General features: G+C 40.1%; 1 protein-coding gene across 2 annotated transcripts; it reads left to right on the top strand.

Moving 5' to 3' along the window:
* Positions 1-5,555: 5,555 nt before the first annotated feature.
* On the top strand, positions 5,556-20,652 carry rspo3 (R-spondin 3). Of its 2 annotated transcripts, XM_056762604.1 has the most exons (7): positions 5,556-6,139; positions 6,255-6,285; positions 12,460-12,654; positions 12,817-12,960; positions 13,199-13,345; positions 13,423-13,602; positions 19,795-20,652. In XM_056762604.1, the coding sequence occupies exons 3-7, from the start codon at positions 12,573-12,575 to the stop codon at positions 19,989-19,991; spliced, it is 750 nt and encodes a 249-aa protein (XP_056618582.1). In that variant the 5' UTR covers positions 5,556-6,139; positions 6,255-6,285; positions 12,460-12,572; the 3' UTR covers positions 19,992-20,652. The 2 variants fall into 2 exon arrangements, with proteins under 2 accessions (XP_056618582.1, XP_056618581.1); XM_056762603.1 differs by having other exon boundaries at positions 5,556-6,285.
* The last annotated feature ends 966 nt before the right edge of the window (positions 20,653-21,618 follow it).

Below are 21,618 nucleotides of genomic sequence, written 5' to 3'. Positions count from 1 at the left end.
CGCTGAGTTTTAACAACTTTGTGACCGTTTCATTTTCTTTTAGATTTTGAAATACAAAGATCCTGCAACTTAATGGCCCAAAGTTCTGGTTTAATTTAATTTTCTTTATGGCTCTGCATTGCGTAGGAACAGGTATTGTACTCAATATAATTTAAGGTGCTTTTAATAAACACGATTGTCTTAAGAGCGTTAGGGACATTTATGAGGACATTAAGATTAGATTTGATTCTTACTTTACAACCTACAGACTATTGTTAAGCAATGGCATGCACTATTAACCCTCAGCAAAACAAATATTGATTTTAATTGATTTAACTTCCACCTTCTATTCAGTTAAACCCATCAAACGCGTTTTGATTAGATGTAGTTCATTTTTAGCTTTATAGACTTGCTCCGGGCCACAATAAGTTGGGTGGTTATGTGAAAAACACTTTGGTTAATGTGGTTTTATCACGTTGGGATGGAGGGTTCAAGATGTGTCAGGCCCCTAAAACTGACATAGACAAAATCATAAGAACACACCACAGCCTAATTATCCTTAAACTCGTCACTGGAAGAGACGGCGTGTAGGAAAAATCTCCTGGTTGCGCAGGGACAAGCATGTCCAATACAGCTTCCTCTGTAATGCGCAGGAGGCTCATTTTAGGCACATAAAACAATTTCCATTCCACTCAATCATGTGGTATTAAAAGGTGGTTCTGCCCTGATTGAAGAGGTGAAATTACTCTTTCATATGTGTTTCTTATTTCATAAGTTTCCAATGCAAACACGGGGGGAAAGGGAGGTTCCAAATGTTGAATAAAGTGTGCCATGTTTTTTTGAAGGATGGGAAATGTCAATATTTTGTAAATGGTTTTATTAAATTAATCTGTTTTGAAAACAGTTCCTGGAAACAACTTGTCTGCCACGATGGTCCACCATGACTTTCTTTTAATAATGTTTCTGAAGGGTGCTTTATTTTATTAGCCTAAATTGTCAATATTCTTGCTGCTAAAATGGTTCCAATTGAAATGTATTTTTAAATTTAATTAAAATAAAAACATTGTAGACTAAACAGATTATACAGCACAACACAACCAAGTACAACCTCTCCATTCAACTGGGCTCATCAACCATCACATCTTCCAGAAAGGCAAGAAACCTTGGAGTGGTGATCGATGATCAGCTCAACTTCACAGATCAAGTTGCCAGCACCGCCCGGTCCTGTAGATTCATCCTCTACAATAACAGGAAAATCAGACCCTTCCTATCAGAGCATGCTACGCAAGATCTAGTACAGGCTCTGGTCCTGTCCAGACTGGACTACTGCAATGCGCTACTGGGTGGACTTCCATATTGCGCAATCAAACCTCTACAGATGATCCAGAATGCTGCGACAGGAGTTATCTTTAATGAACCGAAGAGAGCACACGTCACTCCTCTATTCATTAAGCTACATTGGCTCCCTATAGTCGCTCGCATCAAATTCAAGACTCTGCTCCTGGCCTACAAGACCACTACTGGTTCGGCACCACCTTATCTTCACTCACTAATGCAGACATATGTACCCGCCAGATCCCTACACTCTGCAAACGAACAACGTCTTGTGGTGCCATCCCATAAAGGTAAAAAATCTCTCTTGCGCAGCTTCTCTGGATGTGGAATGATCTGCCCGCTGCTATAAGATCTGCAGATTCTGTAGCCATCTTTAAGAAACGTCTGAAAACACATCTCTTCCGTCAACATCTGACTGATCTGTTCTGACTCGAATTTCTTCTCTACTCTTTAAAAAAAATCTAACTTAGCTCTGTATACTGTGTTAGGTTATATGAGACCAGTCTTCTTTTATTGATTGCACTTATGCTTTTGTTGTACTTATGCTGTGCTAATTGCTTCCATTGCTTACCCCACCTGTAAGTCGCTTTGGATAAAAGCGTCTGCTAAATGACTAAATGTAAATGTAATTGTAAGTACAAGATCTGTACATTAAAGTATCGTCTTGTGATTTCAAACATGTATGACTTACTTTCTTCCACAGAACACAAAAAAATATATTTTGAAGAATGTTGTTATCTGACCCCCATTCACTTGCATTGGTTTTGTGTCTATATAATAGATGGGAATGGGGCCAGTGCTGTTCGGGTACCAACTTTCTTCCAAATACCTTCTTTTGTGTCTGCAGAAGAAAGAAAGTCATGTGTCAAGGTTTAAAATTACATGAGGGTGAGTAACTGCTAACAGAATTTTCATCCTTGGGTGAACTATAACCTTATTTATTTAGTAATTTTGGTTAATGCATTTAAACTTACTAAGTTCCTTAACTTAAAATTCTTTCATTATTTACTCACCCTAATGTCATTCCAAACCTGTCTTTCTTTCTTGTGCAGAACACAAACTTTATTTTGAGGACGTTGGTAATCAAACAACATTGGACCTGCTTGACTTCCATTAAATGCCAAACCACACAGACATTTCCCAAAATATCCTCTTTCGATGATGATGACTCAATGATGACAGAATTGTTATTGTAGGCTGAACAATCCCTTTAACTCCATTAAAACACAGTGGAGGCCTCCCCCTCAATTGTACCACATTAAGAGCCTGTAAAAAATGTTGGGGTGGAGCAATAAAATCCCCACTATAATGAGCGGTTAAGTGCAAACAAACAAACGAGAGAGAGAGGTCAAGGGCACCCGAAACACAACTGCCGTGGTGTGTGTTAACAGGCTGGCAGAAAAAACTGCAGACTTTCACACACAGGGCTGATCATTCCTCATTTCGCCATGCCACATACAGGCCCAGGAGTGATTACGTTTGTACAATGGAGCAGCCCGGAACAGACAGACCACCTGTCAGGAGGAGTGGGGGAGGCTTAATCAAAATGAAAAATCTAACGGCATCATGCTGATCATTATAAACCTCTAAACCCTTCATAGACACCAGGTCCTGTCGCCCGGGATGGCCCGAGTTGGCTCGCGCGTTGCTGGGCAACAGCGTGACTGTATGAAGTGTTGGAATGGCGGTGATTAAAGCTCAGGAGGGCTGTGGGTTCGACTCCACTGTACTGAGCAGCTGTCTCGCCGCAGGAATTCAGATGCCTGCGAATCCTGCTCGAGTATGCGTGTCGTAGGCTTTACTCGGTCTGTTTACTTAGATTAGATCAATCCCAACAAAGCTTTCACACTATTATAAAGCACATGTGTGTCATGTAGAAGCCATGCTAGAAAATTCCATCTTTCCAGAAGATTCTTGCGTCTTTTGAAGGTGAGGTGTGTGCAGCTCAGGGCCAGTAAAAAAACATCTGCCGAAAGACCTTTAAGGTTGCGGAGGATTTCACAGAGCAGGTGAAAGTGAGCTTGCGGTCACAGGTCTGCACTTTGCTTTTGCAGCTGACAGACGCAAACCTTAGATTATCTGTCCTTAGCACATGGCAGACCTGTCATCCGCCAAATGTGATCCTTCCTACTACGGTGTTACTAACAACCTCATGCTGTTTTAATCCCCTTGACTCCAAATATGAGAATTTCATGACGCAACGGCCTGTTTATTAGGCAGCTCTGCAAAATACCAGATCGCACTTTTCCCTATTCTGAGATCTTTCCAGTGATGTTTATGGGTGGAGAAGGTGAAGGGATCATGATGGATGAGAGACACAGTGTTACTTTATCTTTGGCTTTGTATGGTCTCTTGGAACAAGTGTCTGAAGTAAAAATATACTGTCTTTTGAATTTTCCATCTGAGACAGCGTCGGAGAGAAATATTATTGCTCTGGAGACTAATGGAGTTATGATCATTTCATTAGATTGATCAAATTATGCTTTTCAGAAAAAAACTGAGAAGCAGGAAACTTAAAGGGATAGTTCACCCAAAAAGAATAATTCTGGCATCTTTTATTCACCTTCATGTGGTTCACCTGTATATGACTTTTCTTCTGTAGACAACAAAAGAGGATATTTTGAAGAACATTGGTAATCAAACAACACTGGACCTCAATGACATCCACTGTATTTGCACAAAACCACATTTTCCATTTTTTGGTCATATACAGGTTTTGAAAAACATGAGAGTAAATTTATGCTGACATAATGTTCATTTTGGGTAAACCATCCCTTTCAGCATTTGCCATTGAATCTCACAACAGATTGTGAGAATTGTTAATTCTTATGGGGTTTTTGACCGATGCAGCACTGGTTGACTTCCTCCGTGTGTGATATCGCAGGCCTAACACTTTTAAAGTTACCTTTGCTCTGTGTTGGAGTGCTGCACCTGCCCGGCTTCATTTCAGGCTGCTGACGGTTTCTCTCATCGGCCGTCGCATAGAGTGACCAAATGACCTCACCTCCTCTTCCCCGCTCCCAGTTAGAGCTTGTCGCTGGGACTAATTTATCAGAGGAGTAGGGGCCACAAAGGCTGGCTTTATTCTGCCCCCCTTCCATATGAAGATCAACTCCCTTGGAATTTCCACCCCCCACATCGACTACCACAGACTTTTTAAACCTGCACGTTTCATCCCTTTCAGCTGAATTTACCATAGAGCACTCATTAATGAATAATCAAGAACAAAAAGTGCCCTGAAATCTGCCTCTGAGAACCCTGCTTTACTAGGAGTCTTACATTGCTTTTTCTTCCGCCCGCCGTGATTGATGGAGCCGCCGCATCGGGGGAAACGTTGGTCCGCCTCGTATTCTTATAAACATCAACATGCTGGTTAAGAGAAGCAGGCCTCTTCCACCCAGTGCCAGACGTTTAAAGAAGCTTCCCTGTGGGAAAATGAGGAACCACTGCATTGTGCAGAAGTCCCGTGTACGCTAGTAATCATTACCACTGTTTACATTCGACAGCGCACACACGCACAGAAATGCAGAGATCTGTCTTTATGTGGTGGTTCCTGCATATCCACAGAAAATATATTTCTGGCAAAATGAAACAAAAGCCCCAAAGTTTATTTGCACATATGCAGTCGGCTCTTACATCACTGACCCCCTCTAGAGGCTGACAATGGAACTTGCGCAATCATATTTAATTCACAAGTAACTCCTTTTACGCAGTGTAAAAATCTTCAATTGTCTTTCAAATATATAATATATACATGTCTAACAATTATGTAGCACTCGTTTAATACAATTTATTCATATAACAATGAGATATGGACATTAAGATTTATATTAAATGATATCTAAAAATGATCTGCGACCTTTTTAACATAATAAAGAGCAGATCATGCATAACCTTTAGTCATTTTTACTCATGCATTTTACTTTAAAGTGGGAAAACATTCTATCTAATAGGAAAAAGTTAAGTGCATTAAATAATTTTTTAGTTCATTTCTTTTTAAATAATATTTTTTTACGTTATTACAATTAAAATGGTAAGTATCATTATAATTACAGTGAAACAAAATCTTTTTATTTATATATATATATCGTTATCAGTTTTAATTCATCAAGTTTAGGAGACCCGCGTAAATATATTGGTAGGAAATGACACCCGTGCAAGTGTTGGTAGCCGGTGGGGTGTCTGACGTGGGGGGCTCGCCCTCTAAATAAACTTTGGAGTTCAGAGAGGGGTAGAGAGACTGCAGAGAGCTGAAGTCATCAGTTACCAAACGAGCTGAGAGCAGGCAAGAGAAAGGGAGAGATAGTGAATTGCTCAACCGTGAAGCGCAGCTATCGAGATCGCGTTGGATACAGAAGAGCGACTCTTCGGCAACTCTTACCCATTAAAGCATCACTGTGAGTTTTTTCGGGATGCCGCGATGATGATGACGCGAGGACCTCCTACGTGTCAAGCTCAATAAATAAAGTCACCTTCACACCTGGACGTGCCGTGGTGGACCACAGAGGGGAATACAGTCACTCAAGACGAGGATCCAACTTCATCACCATGCCAATTTAATCCGATTCCTCCTCCCCTAAAGTTTTGCATACAGTGCTCTCGATGGAGAACTAATACTTGCATTGTTTCCATGGATTGAGTACATTTCGGATACCTCTCAGTGGCACATATGTGGATTGTTTCCAGGATGTTGCTGCCGAAACGGCCCAGGTGCTATTGGGCCATTGTCAATTCTACTTCTCTTGCGTCTGAGCACAGCTGGGGCTTCTGCCCGGTTTAGGAATAACATTGAGTATCGCACAGATCACAGTGCAACAAGTCACAGGTTGGTCGAAGACATTGATATTGACAAGACAAGCATCATTCCCCTGATTACTATGCAATTACAACTGATCTCCATTGTTTTGATCTTGCATTGTATGGAATACACAAACTGTCAGCATCACGCCTCCAGGCAACGGCTACACAAACGTAAGTTTGCGCACTGCTGATCTGATGCTTTACGCACACCTGCACCGTGATTTATGTTGTCGTTTTACATTTGTATTCTCGTGTACATCAATTTACGACGTGCAAGCTGTTCAATCTTGCTCTCTTATTATTTAATTCAGAAAATTGTCTATGATATTAGAGCGCGTATTTGACTAACTTTTAGTGACTAGGTGATAACACAGGATCATTTGTTATTTATCTTATCCTTTTTCAGTCATATGCATTGCAAAATAAACTCAAATTGAAATTTAAGAGGAAATGGTGAACCACATTGAATCTTACTGACTTTAATGTCACTGTATCTAGAACACATTAAATAAACAAAAAAACGTTTATTTTTATAACAGTTAGACAAACGCAAAGTAGTATTTTTTTTCAATCAGGTGTGCTGACTGTTTTGAATATTTTGTATAAAATGTGCAGCTTCACTGATAACATTACTTCTCTGTGCAAATATGCACCGTTATACGTTTGGTTGTTCGATTTCCACTGTTCTTCAGTATTGGTGTCTTGTTTGCATCGCTCTCTAGCGGCCATACATTAAGCAAAAATACTGTCTAATGCTCTCCAGTGTCTGTTCCCTATTAGGCGTTTTTTATATATGACACAGTTTTAGACATCTGGGCTTTGATAAGCGCAATACGCGTGCACCATTGTGCGCTTTAGGATATCTTGGATAGAAGCGCTTTTAGGATTATTTACAGTTTACTCAAATTGTTAAAAAACATACTGGTCGAATAAAAATCGGCCTAATTTAGTTTTTCATTAGAAAAAAATACACATTCTTGGGAATTGTTTTTGCAGTCGTCATAGAGTTTGTATGAAATACGTTGTGCGTGATGGTCCACAGGACTATTAAAATGTGTGTCATTTGTATTTTAGGAAGCGCATATCTACACTACAAATAGAATCAGAAAGGCACGATTAGAGTGAATGTAACATGTGGTCTAAATTAGTCAATGACAAAACCAATTAGATGCAAGAGAACAATGTTTGGTGCCAGAGAGCCACAAAAAATGCCATCATGCGTCTGTGGCACTGGCAGGGTTATTTCCCCTTTCTTTCTTCATACTGCAGGGATATCAAGGAATTCAAAATATGAAAGCATTATCCATATTCTCATTTGAAAACTGAGATGCTAAAATTCTGGTCTGGGCATTGACCCACAAAAATGTGTGTTAAATCAGCTCTCTGATGGCTTATTAGTTATAGGAGTTGGTTCTTCTTCGTTTCACCATATTTCAAAGTTGATATAATAGATTGAGTATTTTAGCATATCTTCAATCTATGGTACTGCAAAATATAATCACAGGTTTGCCGTGGTTGAAGCCGGTGTAAACGGGGCCAGACGGTCTGACCCGTGGCAGTGACATAAACAATATAATGAGGATAACCTATCAGTTCATTCATATGCAACAGCCATGATCAGAGACTGCTAATTAAAAGACGATGAAACCGCAGTGATGGACAAAAATCTGGGTGAACGACCATAACAAATTTATCAGTTCACGGCAAGTGACCAAACGGTCGCCTGACCTCAGACATTTCCTGTCTTCTGTGTGTGTAGGCAACACGGTTTGGATAAAAGAGACACTTTAAATGTCAATGAATTTAAAGCATATTTCATGTGTGTGTGAACAGACGCCTGCTTTGCAAGCCTTACGTTTTTTTCCTTTTTGTGTGCACTTTTAGTGTAGTGGATCACAGGGAAGGTTAAAGGGGAGGTCATCATTTATTATTTAGCTTTAAAAAAGTCTTAGAAAAACCGTCAATGCCAATGGCAACGGGTCACCTATCCTCTATTAGAACTCATTTGTGTACAAACTCAGGGTTGTGTTTATACAATTTCTTTGCTTGTGTGTGGCCTCCCCATGTTGTAAATATCCCAGGAAATGAATTGTGTCGGCCCGCCTGATCAACCCAGACCGCAAGACTTTGGGCAAAGAGCAAACTGAGTTGTTTCATTTCAATGTCTGACATTTTGTTATTAAATTAGGTTTTAACTGTACCTCTTTGCCGATAGATTCTGGGAATACTTGTTTTTGCGGTCATTGGGTTTAAACCGTGGCAAAGCAATTTCAAACGTTCTGATTTCAGGAGTGCTTGCGCGGTTGTTATGCAAGCTGACCCAGGGGCTGTGGCAGCGTGAGGGCAGGCAGAATTCCTCCGTGTAAAGGGTTCTGTGAATTAGAGGGCTTTGGCAGGAACATATGTGGGCAAATGGACAGCAGTTGTAAAGATTGCTTAGATATGTCAAACAGAATATCCTTGATCTATGGCAATCTGGCGGCCAAGACTGAACTCTGGGAAACAACGGAGGGAGTTGGAAAAAAACAACAATGATGCCCTAGCCCTGTTCGGTGATGTGGAATGTAAGAGCGGGAAAGGAACAGGTTGAAAACAGCTTTATGCTTCAGTAGCAGCACAGGGATAAACTTACTGTTTGTTTATTTGTTTTTATCTAAGCACATAAGCGCGAGAAGATCACTTGAGAGCACAGAGAGTTTGTTGAGGTTCACATTATAAACAGTGTTTGTGTGACATCCCAGAAGCTTTACTATCTCACTGCTGCCTTATGTTTCTAAATTTGCTGATGTCTGTAAAAAAAAAACCTCATATGAAGCATCCTTTTAAGCCCTATCATTTCTAATTACATGTCAGGGAAAGTAGGAGCTATTTTCACCTCTCAGAAGTTGAGCTAGACTAATTGTAATTTTGCCCTGTCATTCCCTGATCCGGATGCGTGAGACCAGGTCTGTCTCTTTAACATCCAAAGCCATTTTACATCAGAAAACGACCTGGATGAGACACCTGGAATCACTTGACTTTAATCAGAGATTCTCCCAGTAACAGACATTTTCTTTTCCAGTGTATTTTGTGAGGATACCGGACTGTACTCTATTTTTTACAGCACATAGTTTCATACTTTCAGTTATAAAAGAATGGGCACATGTCCCATAATGTTCCACTGTTTGTAGACCACTTCGCAAGATTCTGTTCCAGAAGCAGGTCCGGTTTCATTTGCATTTATTGTAAATAATGATTTATTATCATTTTAAAATTTTACACACATTAGTAGATCTTAAAGATTTTAACATTTTCATTTGGTTATAAATGTTCTCTTGGTTGTATTTTGTTCAAACGTTAAAAACGGAAGGACCAGGAAGTTCTCCTGGACCAGCATTGGAACACCGTTGCTTATGTTTCTGAAGTGGTCTATAAATCTGCTTTGTCGCATTTTAGACAGATTGTCAATCTGTTCGTTGCCTAGCAACAAGTAGCCTAACTTTAGCTTTAATTGGGGCTGTTCTTGTTTCTGTAGTAAAACCAAAAAAGTTGATTTTTTAAAGAATATCTTGACCACTGTTAATGCTGCATTTATGGATCACATCAGAACATGAACCAAGTAAAGCCAGTGTGGATGTTAAGATGTTAATTATTTACTTGGCCAATATATTATTGTAAAATATTAAGGTAAAAAATCCCCATTTGTGTTGGACTGAAGAAAGTCATAGAAGGAATTATAGGACTGCAACTGTGTGCAAAATTCACGGTTCAGTACATACGATGGATATCATAACGCAACAATGAAATCCAGCGTTCATAGCAATATGCATCTGTTTTCACATACTTGTGTGGAGTTTCTGGCCTCGCTAATCTGTGCTAGTTTCTGGTAATTTTTACGTGATGCATGGATGCAAGTAAAAATCAGAGAATATAAAGAGACAAAACACATTTAATTTAGGTTACAAGTGAAATTATTTGTGTCATTTGTACCGTATACTGAAGCTCTGTATTTGTTCACTTCAGTAAGGATACATAACCACTTGCGTCTCTAAAAGAGAATGCAAACATGTCATCAAATAAAGTAAACAATTCAAGGCGATGTGGGATTTTTAGACACCCTAGGTGTGTGAGTATTATGGTGGTACATGTTATAAAGACACTTCTCTCTCGGTAACGCTAACTTCAATCAGATCTGACAAGGCCAAAGGGCGAAAATAATATTCATAATCCCTAGAGGAAAAAACTCGTAATTTGAAGAGAAACATTAACTGTTCTATAGACACCTTTACTGTTTTGTGGGCGGAGCTCAGTTGACCATATTACTAATGCTAGTAGAACGTTTTGTTTGCTTGCTTTCTAAAAATGACCAGAAATAAAACTGATAAAATTTTAAGATGTAAAGTCTAGCTGTCTAGGACCGCGATTGTTTTTGAAGAAGTTTACTTCAACGCAAGGAACCTGGCCGACCAACTACATTTAAATGGCCACCCTGTTGAATAAATCAGTATATGTTGGGTTAGGTATGTTTTGCTGCTGGTTTGACCAATTTAAACCAGCTAAGGACCAGCACATGACCGTCGTAAACCAGCAGATGACCAGTTTAAACCAGCACAAACCAGCATCAAAACATATCAAACCAGCATATGATATTTTTTTCAACAGGGCTGACATCTACGCCTACCAGACAGAGAAAAGATTGAAGTGAGCGCTTATCCATCTATAGATGTCTGCATGTACTAACAGTGGCACACGTTTGCAAATGCATTAACTTGAACACAAACCTGACACATTACATGAGCCTTCTTACTGTTCCCTCTCCTTTTATACTAATGCACTTGTGACAACTAAAGAAGAAGAGATGACAAACAGTTTCCTTTTGGCTTACTTTCTGTCCGATAGTTAACTGCTAGTTGTTTAACGTAACTAACAAAGTTAGCGATCATATCCTATGAGTTCAAAAGTTAACGCTACAGTCCAAAAACTTGGCAAGTTTATAACAACTCTTACGTTTATGCTTTTTACAGATGCTTTTTATAAAAGCTATACATATTTATTCAGTAGTATGTGTGTTCCCTAGGTATCGAACCCATGACCTTTGCACTACTGAAGCAATGCATTTGAGCAGAAACAAAACTTCTCCGTCTTAAGCGGGCAGATCTTAAAGCAAGTCTGTAGAGCGAGAGTGTTTTCTAAATATGTCACGAGGACGTTGAGAAACCTCTTTGTCATGCATTCTCCGCGTGCGGTCTCCGGACGAGACACGCTGACGATCGGGACGAGGTCCACTTATGATCACAAAGGCTACTGTGCTGCCGTTTGCGTGCAAACCCCGGTATGCGACGTGTCTCTGGTGATTAGTTTCTTTGCCGGGAGAATCCACAGATGACTGTGTTTCCTGTCGTGTTTATTATTACACTACATTATGGTCACTGTTGTAGCTCTAATTGATGGCTCTTTTCTTTTCTCGGTGAACCTGGAAGCATTTAGCTTCACCCACCATTCCCGTTTGCTTGAGAATGCTCAAAGTTGTGCATGCCAAGTATGGTTTGAAGGTGTTTTTACTAGTTTGGCAAAAACAAGGCTTTCCATCCTATATTCATGTGCCTCCTAAAATATTCGGCATCCCAAACTCTATACTCAGATGTTTTGGAAACGTTTTTCTATACGGTATGTTTTTAGGATAATTATGATGGTTTGGATAATAAAATGCAAGAAAGCCAGGTTTGAACACGCATTGCAAATGAGAGTAGTGAGTACTACTGCTAACATGACTTTTAACTGTTTTAAACATGGATTTACATCGCTTGCTCAATGATAGCGATAAAAAAAAATTATTAGTTAAATTTGTCTGTTGTTTTACAATGGAGACAACAAATTTGATATATTTCTACTTTATTATCAACCCATGGTTTCTGTATTTTCAAAAAAATGTAATAGCTAATTTGTGGTAGCAATGTAAATGTTTAAAAGTCAACATTTTTATATAAACTTTAATATTATTAACTATGTTATTCCCATTTTTAAGGGTTTTGCTTAAGCATATTAAGCAAGCTTGAATGTTAAATAGTATTGTGTGTTTTTTATCAATTAATATTGTATTAATATTGTTTGTTTAGTGTTGCTTCACACTTTCGCCGGTGTCCTGTTCACAGATCAGCAGATCATATAGTATCTATTACATATTATTACAAAGTCTGTCGCTGTTTACGAATGAATTTGCTAAGCATTACTGCAAATAAACCAAAGACCTGGACCGACTCCAATGTCTCCTCGCAGAAGTGATGTGTTTATATTTTCCAGTATCACTTCTGTTCATATCCACCGCACCGGCATTGATTCTAATATCAAATTGACTTTGTGCCACAGAGGGTTCAGGGGTGAGCTCCCAGGGGTGCCAGGGAGGCTGTCAAACCTGCTCGGTTTACAATGGGTGTCTGACGTGCAAACCCAAGCTTTTTATTCACCTGGAGAGGGACGGCATGAGGCAAATCGGAGTGTGCCTGGCCTCCTGCCCCAACGGTTTCTACGGCACCCGTTCCCCCGACAGAAACGACTGCATAAGTAAGACACATGCTTTATCTCATCATCTGCTAGAAATATTTACACTACAAAGCACTTTGAGTCTTAGTTACGGCGATAAAGATACAGACGTAGACGTTAGTACTGCAGCATTCTTGTCTCGGCTCATGTCATGCGCTCACAAGTGTGTGTCCTGTTTTTCAGAGTGCGGGTCAGAATGCGACTCGTGCTTCAACAGGAACTTCTGCCTGCGCTGCAGATCCGGCTCCTACTTGCACAAGGGAAAGTGCATGGAGAGCTGTCCAGATGGGCTGGTGCCCAGTGATATCAAGAAAGAATGTGTACCTGGTGAGTGACATCACTTCTTGCACAACAATCAAATCTGGTTTTCAGTTCCGATCTTTACAACTGAACCTGATCTATTTCTTACAGTAGTCGGTAATTGGTGCGTCTGCATCTGTTGCTATAGTAACAAGACAGTATGCACGATGCCCGGAGATTGCTATTCACTTTTTAGTGAATGGCACAGAGTTTGGTATTATTCACAATGTTTTGCACTTAATATGATGTTGCGCTGGTTTTGCAGCATGTCCAGCGGAATGTGACTCCTGCCAGAACAGTGACACATGTACGTGCTGTGTCACGGGACACTACCTCCTGCATGGACAATGCCATCACACCTGCCCAGAGGACTTCGAGCCCAACGACCAAGCTACGGAGTGCATCCCCACAGGTTAGTCATCACCATGATCCGGCCATTTAGGTCTGTATTGTGTGTGTAGCATTTATTGACTCATGCTGTTGTTCCAGTGCACTGTGAAGTGGGCGAGTGGAGCGAGTGGGGCCCCTGTTCACGCTCAGGAAAAACCTGCGGCTTCAAATGGGGCGAAGAGACACGGACCCGGAAGGTCTTACAAAACCCCACTCCTAAGGGAACCCCGTGCCCCCTGGTGTCTGAAAAGAGAGAATGCTTTGTCAAAAGACGAAGATGTAAGTTGTTTAAGTCATGATTAAATGGGGGTTAATGCTTTATGGTTAGACCGTGTCACCTTCCATGAGCACAGCATACCTTAGGTTACACTTAAAGTGATAGTTCACACAATACTTCTATTCACCCTCTTGTCATTTCAAACCTGTATGACTTTCTTTCTTCCTCTGAACACAAAAGAAAGAATTTTTGAAGAAAGTTGGCAAACGAACAGCGTCAGCACCCATTCACTGGGATTGTATGGACCAATGGGTGGTTAACAACATTCCTCAAAATAGCTTCTTTTGTGTTTAAGATTCAAGATTTTAATTCTTGTTTTCTTAAGTTTATGTTTAGGACAATTACAAATATCTGTCAATGGGGTAAGGAAAAGAAACTTGAATTAGGCAGTATTATAGTCAGAACACGTCAGCAATGATAAAAAATGATATAACTAAACACCAGCAAAGTAATGGGTAACCTTGTGTTACTGGCAGGCCAATATCCTGTTTCCATTTCTGAGTGCAAAAACTCTGACTCTGACCATTGTATTATCATAAAATGGCTTTTTTTGCATCGTCTCGAATTGTAAATGTTGGAGCCAGAAATATTTTCCAACCAATGCAAAACAAATGCATGGAGCAAAATCAAGCATCGACTAGAGTTGTTAGCTTAACCATATTTGGACAGTTATGTTTAGAATGTTTATTTGTGTAATGGTATTTGTGGTACATTACTGGTTTATGACAGACAGCAGGCCAACTCGACGTCCCATCATTCTTCACCTCATAAACAGTCAGGGCCTCGGAAAAGAGAGGAAGAACAGAGAGGAAAATAAAGAGAGCTGGAGAACAATAATACAGCTAGCAGGCACAAAAGACAAAACAACCACAAAAACACAACATGTGTCATTTCCGTGCTGAAAAGATCAGCGTCAAGTATTATGAATTTGAACTCTGTAGCGCTCATTTGCATATGCAAAAGTTTATGAAGCTAGTTGACCCTCGTCTGTGGAGGATCATGTGCTGCACTGTGTTCTGTAGAATGTAAGCAAGGAGTCCATGGGGTGTCGATCTGCCAGGGGGCTGCGGCTGGGGTGCCTTTATACACTGCAGACTCTGGTTATCGACCTCGCCCCTCTCTCGTGATTACCTCGACTGCAACATCGGCTGCCCTAATTATCTGCCGGAGCTTTGTCCTGACCTTGTTTACGTTCCACATACACAAGTCGGGTCAGTGGTCTGCTCCCCCCGCCAGCTCAATGTAATCGCCAGCCGCCCTCTGACAATGACACATCCTTGCCCCCCTCTACATGATACACACATGCAACTGCTTTACTTGTTGTTACTCCGACCAGATCCCTCTCCGATCTTCTCTACTTACTTGTCATTTGTTTGTCTTTCATGCTACTCCTCTTGACCTTTTTCTAACACGGCTTGTTCAGATGCAACACGACCGCTCTGACTTGGGCATTTCTCATGGGCTTTTCTTCTGCTTGTAATCTGAACACGAACAAGACATTTTTATGTTTCCATTTCTTTGTTGGGCATATTTGATAGATGATACATGTTTGTCAGAAAAATTATGATTGTCATGTGTCCTTTACAACAGATATATTTTTTCCCATCAGATTTAATTATTGCTACATTCCAGGGCTTTAAATGATAAAACAATGGTGCCAAAGTAAGACATGTATGTATATAGTTTGGTGTAGTCCGGATATGTTCAAGGAAGAGAACCCAAGTGCAGGCAGGGGTATATGAAATATCTTTTCTTTAATAAATACAAACAAAAACCCACAATGTGTAGTAAAACAAGAACATAACTAATATATAAACTAGATACAAAGACTTCCCACAAGGGGGCGAAAACAGGATAACTAAATTTATGTCTTCAAACGACGAATATATAATTCACACAACATCAAGGCATGAGACAAGGAAATCTAGCTTGGCAGGATAATACACCTTGGCAACGAAACAGCACAGGACAAGAAACACAGGGGCATTAAATATGGGAACTAACAAGGGCAGTTAACAATGGGGAGGTGTGGGTAATGAAACAACAGCGGGATGTTACACGAGGGGGCCTGGCCGCCAAAACAAACAATGCCATGTCTCTCTCCACACTAAACATGTGGGTACTGTCATGACACTGCCACAAGACTAGAAAAGCAAGGCAAGTAGATTCTATAGGTATAATTCTATACATATCATATCGCCCGTTTAAAGCTTTCCCTTAAAGGGATAGTTCAGCCAAAAATGTAAAGTCTGAAATAATTTCACCCTCTTGTCATTTCAAACCTTTATGTCTTTGTTCTTCCACAAAATACAAAAGAAGATATTTTGAAGAATGTTAGTAACCCTACAATGGCGGTACCCATTCACTTCTATGGAACAAAACCAATGCTAGTCAATGGGTACCGCCGTTGTTGGGTTACGGATATTCTATAAGGAAGTCATTTGGTTTGAAATGACAAGATGGAAGAGTAAATGATGACAGAAGTTTTATTTTTGGGTGAACAATTTCTTTAAGAGCTATAAGGATTATTGATGTTAATTCTACACATATCAATATTTCAACACCTGTTTTTCAAACTCTTTCTTTCTGTGTACTTCACTCGTATTTTAAGAGTGATTAATTGCCCCCAAAAAAGAAAACACAAATTAAATAAAATATAAATGAATTTGAATGAATTCATGTTAGTTAATGCATGCGGGTCCAAACGCATTTTAATGATGCTTGCTATAAAAAGTATCTTTTATGTAAGGGCAGAATCTGGCGACCCACCATCATTGTTTGGTGTTTGTGTGCTGAGCCCAATCACCCACTAAACTTTCAGACTCTGTATGTGTCCCTGGTCACTTCTGCCCTGCACAACAGCACCAACCTCCCTAAGGGAGAGCAACTGGGTCTTCAAAGCCCGGGCATTCCTCCTGTTGGACGAGCCGGAGCCCTTAATCCCCGCCTGGCTCCTGCCAAAACCCCCCGGACGACAGCACGCCTGCAGGGGAGAATGTTAACCTCACCCCCAGGGTTCATTTATAAAATCATGCCCCACATCATATCCTGTTTCAAACATCTCCACTTCTGCGTTCAAAAAACCAGTAAATCGAGATGATTTGGGCCGTCAGAGTTGAATTTGGATTCGCATTTTATGACCGTCACGCCCCCTCCTTTCCTTCTGGCTGGACACACTTTTCACCCTCTCATCCGAGATCTCCTCCTCTCCTTCCCTCTCAATCACTCTTTTAAGAATAATGTATAATCATAGCCAGATGATCATTTTTCATATGTTGAAACATCTAGATAGATGCAAGGTTGAAATTCCAAACGCGTAAGTTCCGTTCCAGCCTTGCAACATATCTGGAAGGAGTATTACACTGCAGTTCACTGATTTGTCCAGTTTGTTGATGACACAAACGTGATGAATAGAACCATTTGCACATGGCATGTTTTAGGGGTAGATAGTGCACCTGTAAATGTGAGCCTGTATCTAAATGCTTTACGTTTTCCTGCTGAATAAGCTCAAATGTTCATATTATGTCCAAGATGTGCAATCTACACTAACTGTTTAACTATCAGTGTTGGGTGTAACTAGTTACTGTAATTTAATTACTTTCCCCTTGAAAAAGTAAAGTAAGGGATTACTCTGTAATGCCATTTTTTCTGTAATTTAATTACAGTTAGTTCTAATGCAATTGATCTAAATAATGTGTAATATATTCAATAGTGGAAACGATATCAAAAATATAAGTCTACCTTTAAAATGTATCCTTCTCACATTTGTGATACTTTGGTCAGTTAATAAAAAGAACTTATGTAGTTATTTATTAGAATGAATTAAATAATCAGTTTCATGTATAACCTTGAATCAATTCTATTCAAGGTTGATGTAGGATATAGAAAATAATTAGTAATAAGTAACTAAATACTTTTTGGAGAGAGTCCTTTGTACACTTTTGAAGATGTAATTAGTAATTCATTACTTTTTTAAAGTAACTTACCCAACACTGTTAGCTGTACATTCTTAAAGAATTTGTAACAAGAGTCTCATTTCAATATTTGGGTCACACTTCACTTTAAGGGCCAATTTTAGCTATTAACAAACCATTAACTACGACCTTTTCTCTAATAAACTCTTAATATGTTGCTTATTGATAGTTGTTGAGGTAGTTGTTAGGGTAGGTATTAGGTAGGATTAGTGATGTAGTGTATGGTCATGCACTTTATCATGTGCTTTATAAGTGCTACTTAACACCCAATATGCCAATAATAGGCATGCTAAAAAAAACAAGTTAATAGTGAGAATTGCCCCCTTTACCGAAGTGTCACCAAATTTTTGTTTTAGGAGAAACATCCAAGAACTATAAAGGACATCATTCATGCAATAGCTGCAAATATGGTAACTAGATGCTCTGGGATGTGTTGTGTTCCTTTTGGATACAAACAAGTCATCGCTTGACAGTTTATTGAAAAAGTTGACAGCCTTCCAGCTCTAAAAGGGTGACAGTAAACATACCCATAATAATCACAACAGCACTCTGGTCATGTTACGCCTTGGTGTGTAGGAAAGGCAGAGGATTATGACTAATCCATTGATCTCCAAATCGCTACGACAAAGACAACAGTGTGTGCAGAGGGAACTTCCTGTGTTTAAAGAGACGGGATAGCGAGAGGGGAGGTGACGACAGCGAGTGCTAGAGAAATGTGTGTGTGTGTTTTGATCGGTCAGACACCCTTCGTGAGTCAGCCCTTTCAAATGCACAGTACAATGCGGCCCCTGAACTTGTTTCTGTCAGAGACCATCGTCTCACGGACGAGGTTACGGCAGGCGGAAGACCAAACAGAGCGGCCCCCTATGTTGCTCTGGCCAGACCCCAGGAATGTGTGGGTTCCAGCGGGCACAGAGTCGTGCTCCCCGGCACCAGAGCGAGAGCTGATGATTAATAGAGTCAGCGTCTGGGGGGGTGAGATGCGGGGGAGAGGTAGCTGTGCACCTCAGCATTTTTTCAATGCTCGCTCGCTCAAAGATAAGCCTCTGACAATGATGCAGATTGGCCCGCTGCGAGCGTTGTGCAAGGGTAGATAATATTAAGCACATTTTTATTTTAAGGTTTCTATTTTTAATGAGTCCCAGCAGTAAAGAAAACGTGCAATAGCTTGAGAGAACAAGACAAGTTTATCTGGTGTTTATGTATTTTGGTGTCAAACTTTCAGCTGGGCAGCTTCACCTTGGTTGCTTTGCCAGACCGTTTTATTCCAAAGAGACATAAAGTACAGTAATCGCAGGAAGGTTTCCTGGAAGAAACTCGTGGACGTGTTGCTCAAGAGCACAATGGTGATAAAGTTCTCTGATTCTGCAACTTAACGGGGTCACCCCCATCTAGGAGTAACGTTTGCGTTTCAAGTGAATAGTTCAACACAAAAAAAATATCGATATAATTGGCTCACCGTGATGTTTTTTGAAAATATATATTGTATTTCTGTCCAACTTAAGGAATCTTGTCGCAGCTGTGTTTCATACAATCATTTTTCAAAACATTTACCCGCATTCGAGCCATTACAAAGTTTTCGTTTTACACATCCATCCGCTGAAAGAAAATAAGATGGAAAATAGATGTGCAAGACTGTCACCTTGTGGCCGACCAGAGCACAGTCATCACAGATCACCAGATGTTTCTACATTTCATGGTTTGTAGATGGGCCTAGTAATTCATTCAACCTGGATTCCATCAAACGCTAAACAATCAATGAAAAGCACTTATAAGTGCAGTGATGATTTCTGGATGGACGTCTTTGAAGCCCAATGGTCAGCGATTGGTTGAATGAGTAATGCCATCTGGAGCTGGAGAGAGATGAAGGATGATGGAGAAATCATAGAATGATTGAACAAAACTGCATGGAAAATTGATCAGCCCAGATGCTTCCCTCATTTTGAATTAATGTGATTGATTTTTTGGTTAAATGTGAGTGTCTTTTTTTTCAATGTTAACATAATTTCCCTCATCCCATCCATAGTATGCAGGTAAATCCATAAGAAAGCCTTTGCAGGTGTATTTCCCCCAAAACAGTGTTTAAATTTTTGGAAAACGCTTGCAATGTTGGTTCAACCAGTGTTGTGAGTTTTGGGTCAAATCTGCTTTCTGACTAATGGCAGACAGGTGACTCACATAAGGTCTCACAGCAATAGCTCATGCTCATTTTCTTTGCAGGTAAGCCAGGAAAAGGCCAGCGGAGGGGAGAGAAGAAAAAACACTTTAACGTACAGGATAAAGAGAATGCTGAGGTCCGTCGCGAGAGGAAGAGAGAGCGAGAGAGGGAGTCGAGTGACCGAGAGGACTCGGAAAACAGAAACAAAACAGAGCACCGTCGCCGGAGGGACCAGAGCAGAGACGCTGGAACAGTATAAAGAGATACTGCTCCTAAACTCTCCCCTGCATTTCTTTCCCTCTTTAGTCCATGTCACCCCTTACCCTCTTAACCTCTCACGGAGGGGGTTTTGCTGCTACCTGTATAATTTAAACGTATACTGTTTATGCACAAGAGAGAGGGGGCGCTTGTCACCCACACCATTGCAGATAGCGAGGACAACCTTTAAGCTTCTCTCCTGAGAGGGCACGCCTCACTCCCTCAGACCTCGTCTGATGCTGGACCGAGGATGAACTGAATATTGTGGGGTGAGGCATTCAAACAAAGTCCAGTGATTGGTTCCACCAAGTCCAGTGATTGGTGGAATGGGTTTTTAAAAGGGGTCCAGGTGTCATGGTTTGAATAGTAGAGTTGTTGTATAAACATCTTTTTTGGCTAAATAAATTAAAAATGAGTATGATTACTGCCATTGTGGACATTGACTGCGGTCGAAGACCATGACTGTATGTTGATTGGTGTAAAATGGACCAGGCTGAATGACGAACTGTTTTTCTTAATACTGGATGAGCAACAACACTCTCGCCGCAACATTTTATTAACATTTTTCTCAGAACAACGTGTTGATTTGCCTGTCTATATAAACAGGATCTGTGCTTTTCCTGAGGCCATGTGACCAGAAATCAAAAGCGCCTGTATGTCAAATAAACAATACCGTGTTTGTATTTGTTTGTAGTGTCTTGTTTTACTACAAGGGTAAATGTTGCTTGATGACAAACCAATAGATCTGTATACGTTATGTGATACATGACACTATTCTGTGATGAAACAAAGTTGCAATTTTAATTGTGTAAAATATAAGGACAGTAAGATATATATAGACTGTAATACAATATCAACTCCATATAGTCTTCTCTACACTATCCAACATTTTATACATTAAAAGGTAAATGTTTTCTTCTTCCAATATCTTGAGCTATCTGCTTAAAAAACAGTCAGAATTCTGGTGTTGGTGCAGATGCCAGTCATTCATTACAATTAACGCAAAGTATGTAATGTTTAATAGGCTACATGCTTTGAACAATCGTCAAAGAAGTTTATCCTCCAATCCAGTAGTTGGCGCTAATGGCGATGGCGTTCGTATTAACATTAACAAAAGTCAAGCGTGATGTTTTCATACCCCTGGGTGTTTTATATCATATAAATAATGCGTCCACAGTATTTTTACGCTTAATATTTTACTATGATGGTTAATAAGCATGTTGTTTAGATACATTTAGGTGCTGTACAACGTCTTCACGTTGTGTTTTATCATGCCCCATTTAATTTAATAGAACGTGTTTAACAGCCTAACTTGTTGTGACTTTATATATTCGGAAGGCGTGTGCACCTAAGGTTGGACAATGTTAAATCCAGAGATTGTTTTCCCAATCGCTCCACTAATCTAAACGAAAGCACACTGACACCAGAAAAGATCAGCAGAGACCACTCGAGAGCGCGTGCACGCGACAGTTAGGATGAGCGCAAGTGTGTCCACTGTCTTAGAGACACATAGGTAACATCGTATACTATAAAGGGAAGTTTTAATGTAGCCTAATTAGGGCATTTACTTTATTTTATTTGTTTCGTTCTAATTATTACTTGTTTGAATCCTATTTGTTGTCATTTTT

This window comes from Triplophysa dalaica, chromosome 12 (assembly GCF_015846415.1).
Source record: "Triplophysa dalaica isolate WHDGS20190420 chromosome 12, ASM1584641v1, whole genome shotgun sequence".
Classification (NCBI taxonomy): Eukaryota; Metazoa; Chordata; class Actinopteri; order Cypriniformes; family Nemacheilidae; genus Triplophysa; species Triplophysa dalaica.
Note: the sequence above shows the minus strand (reverse complement) of the source record. Positions and strands in the feature narration are given on the sequence as shown.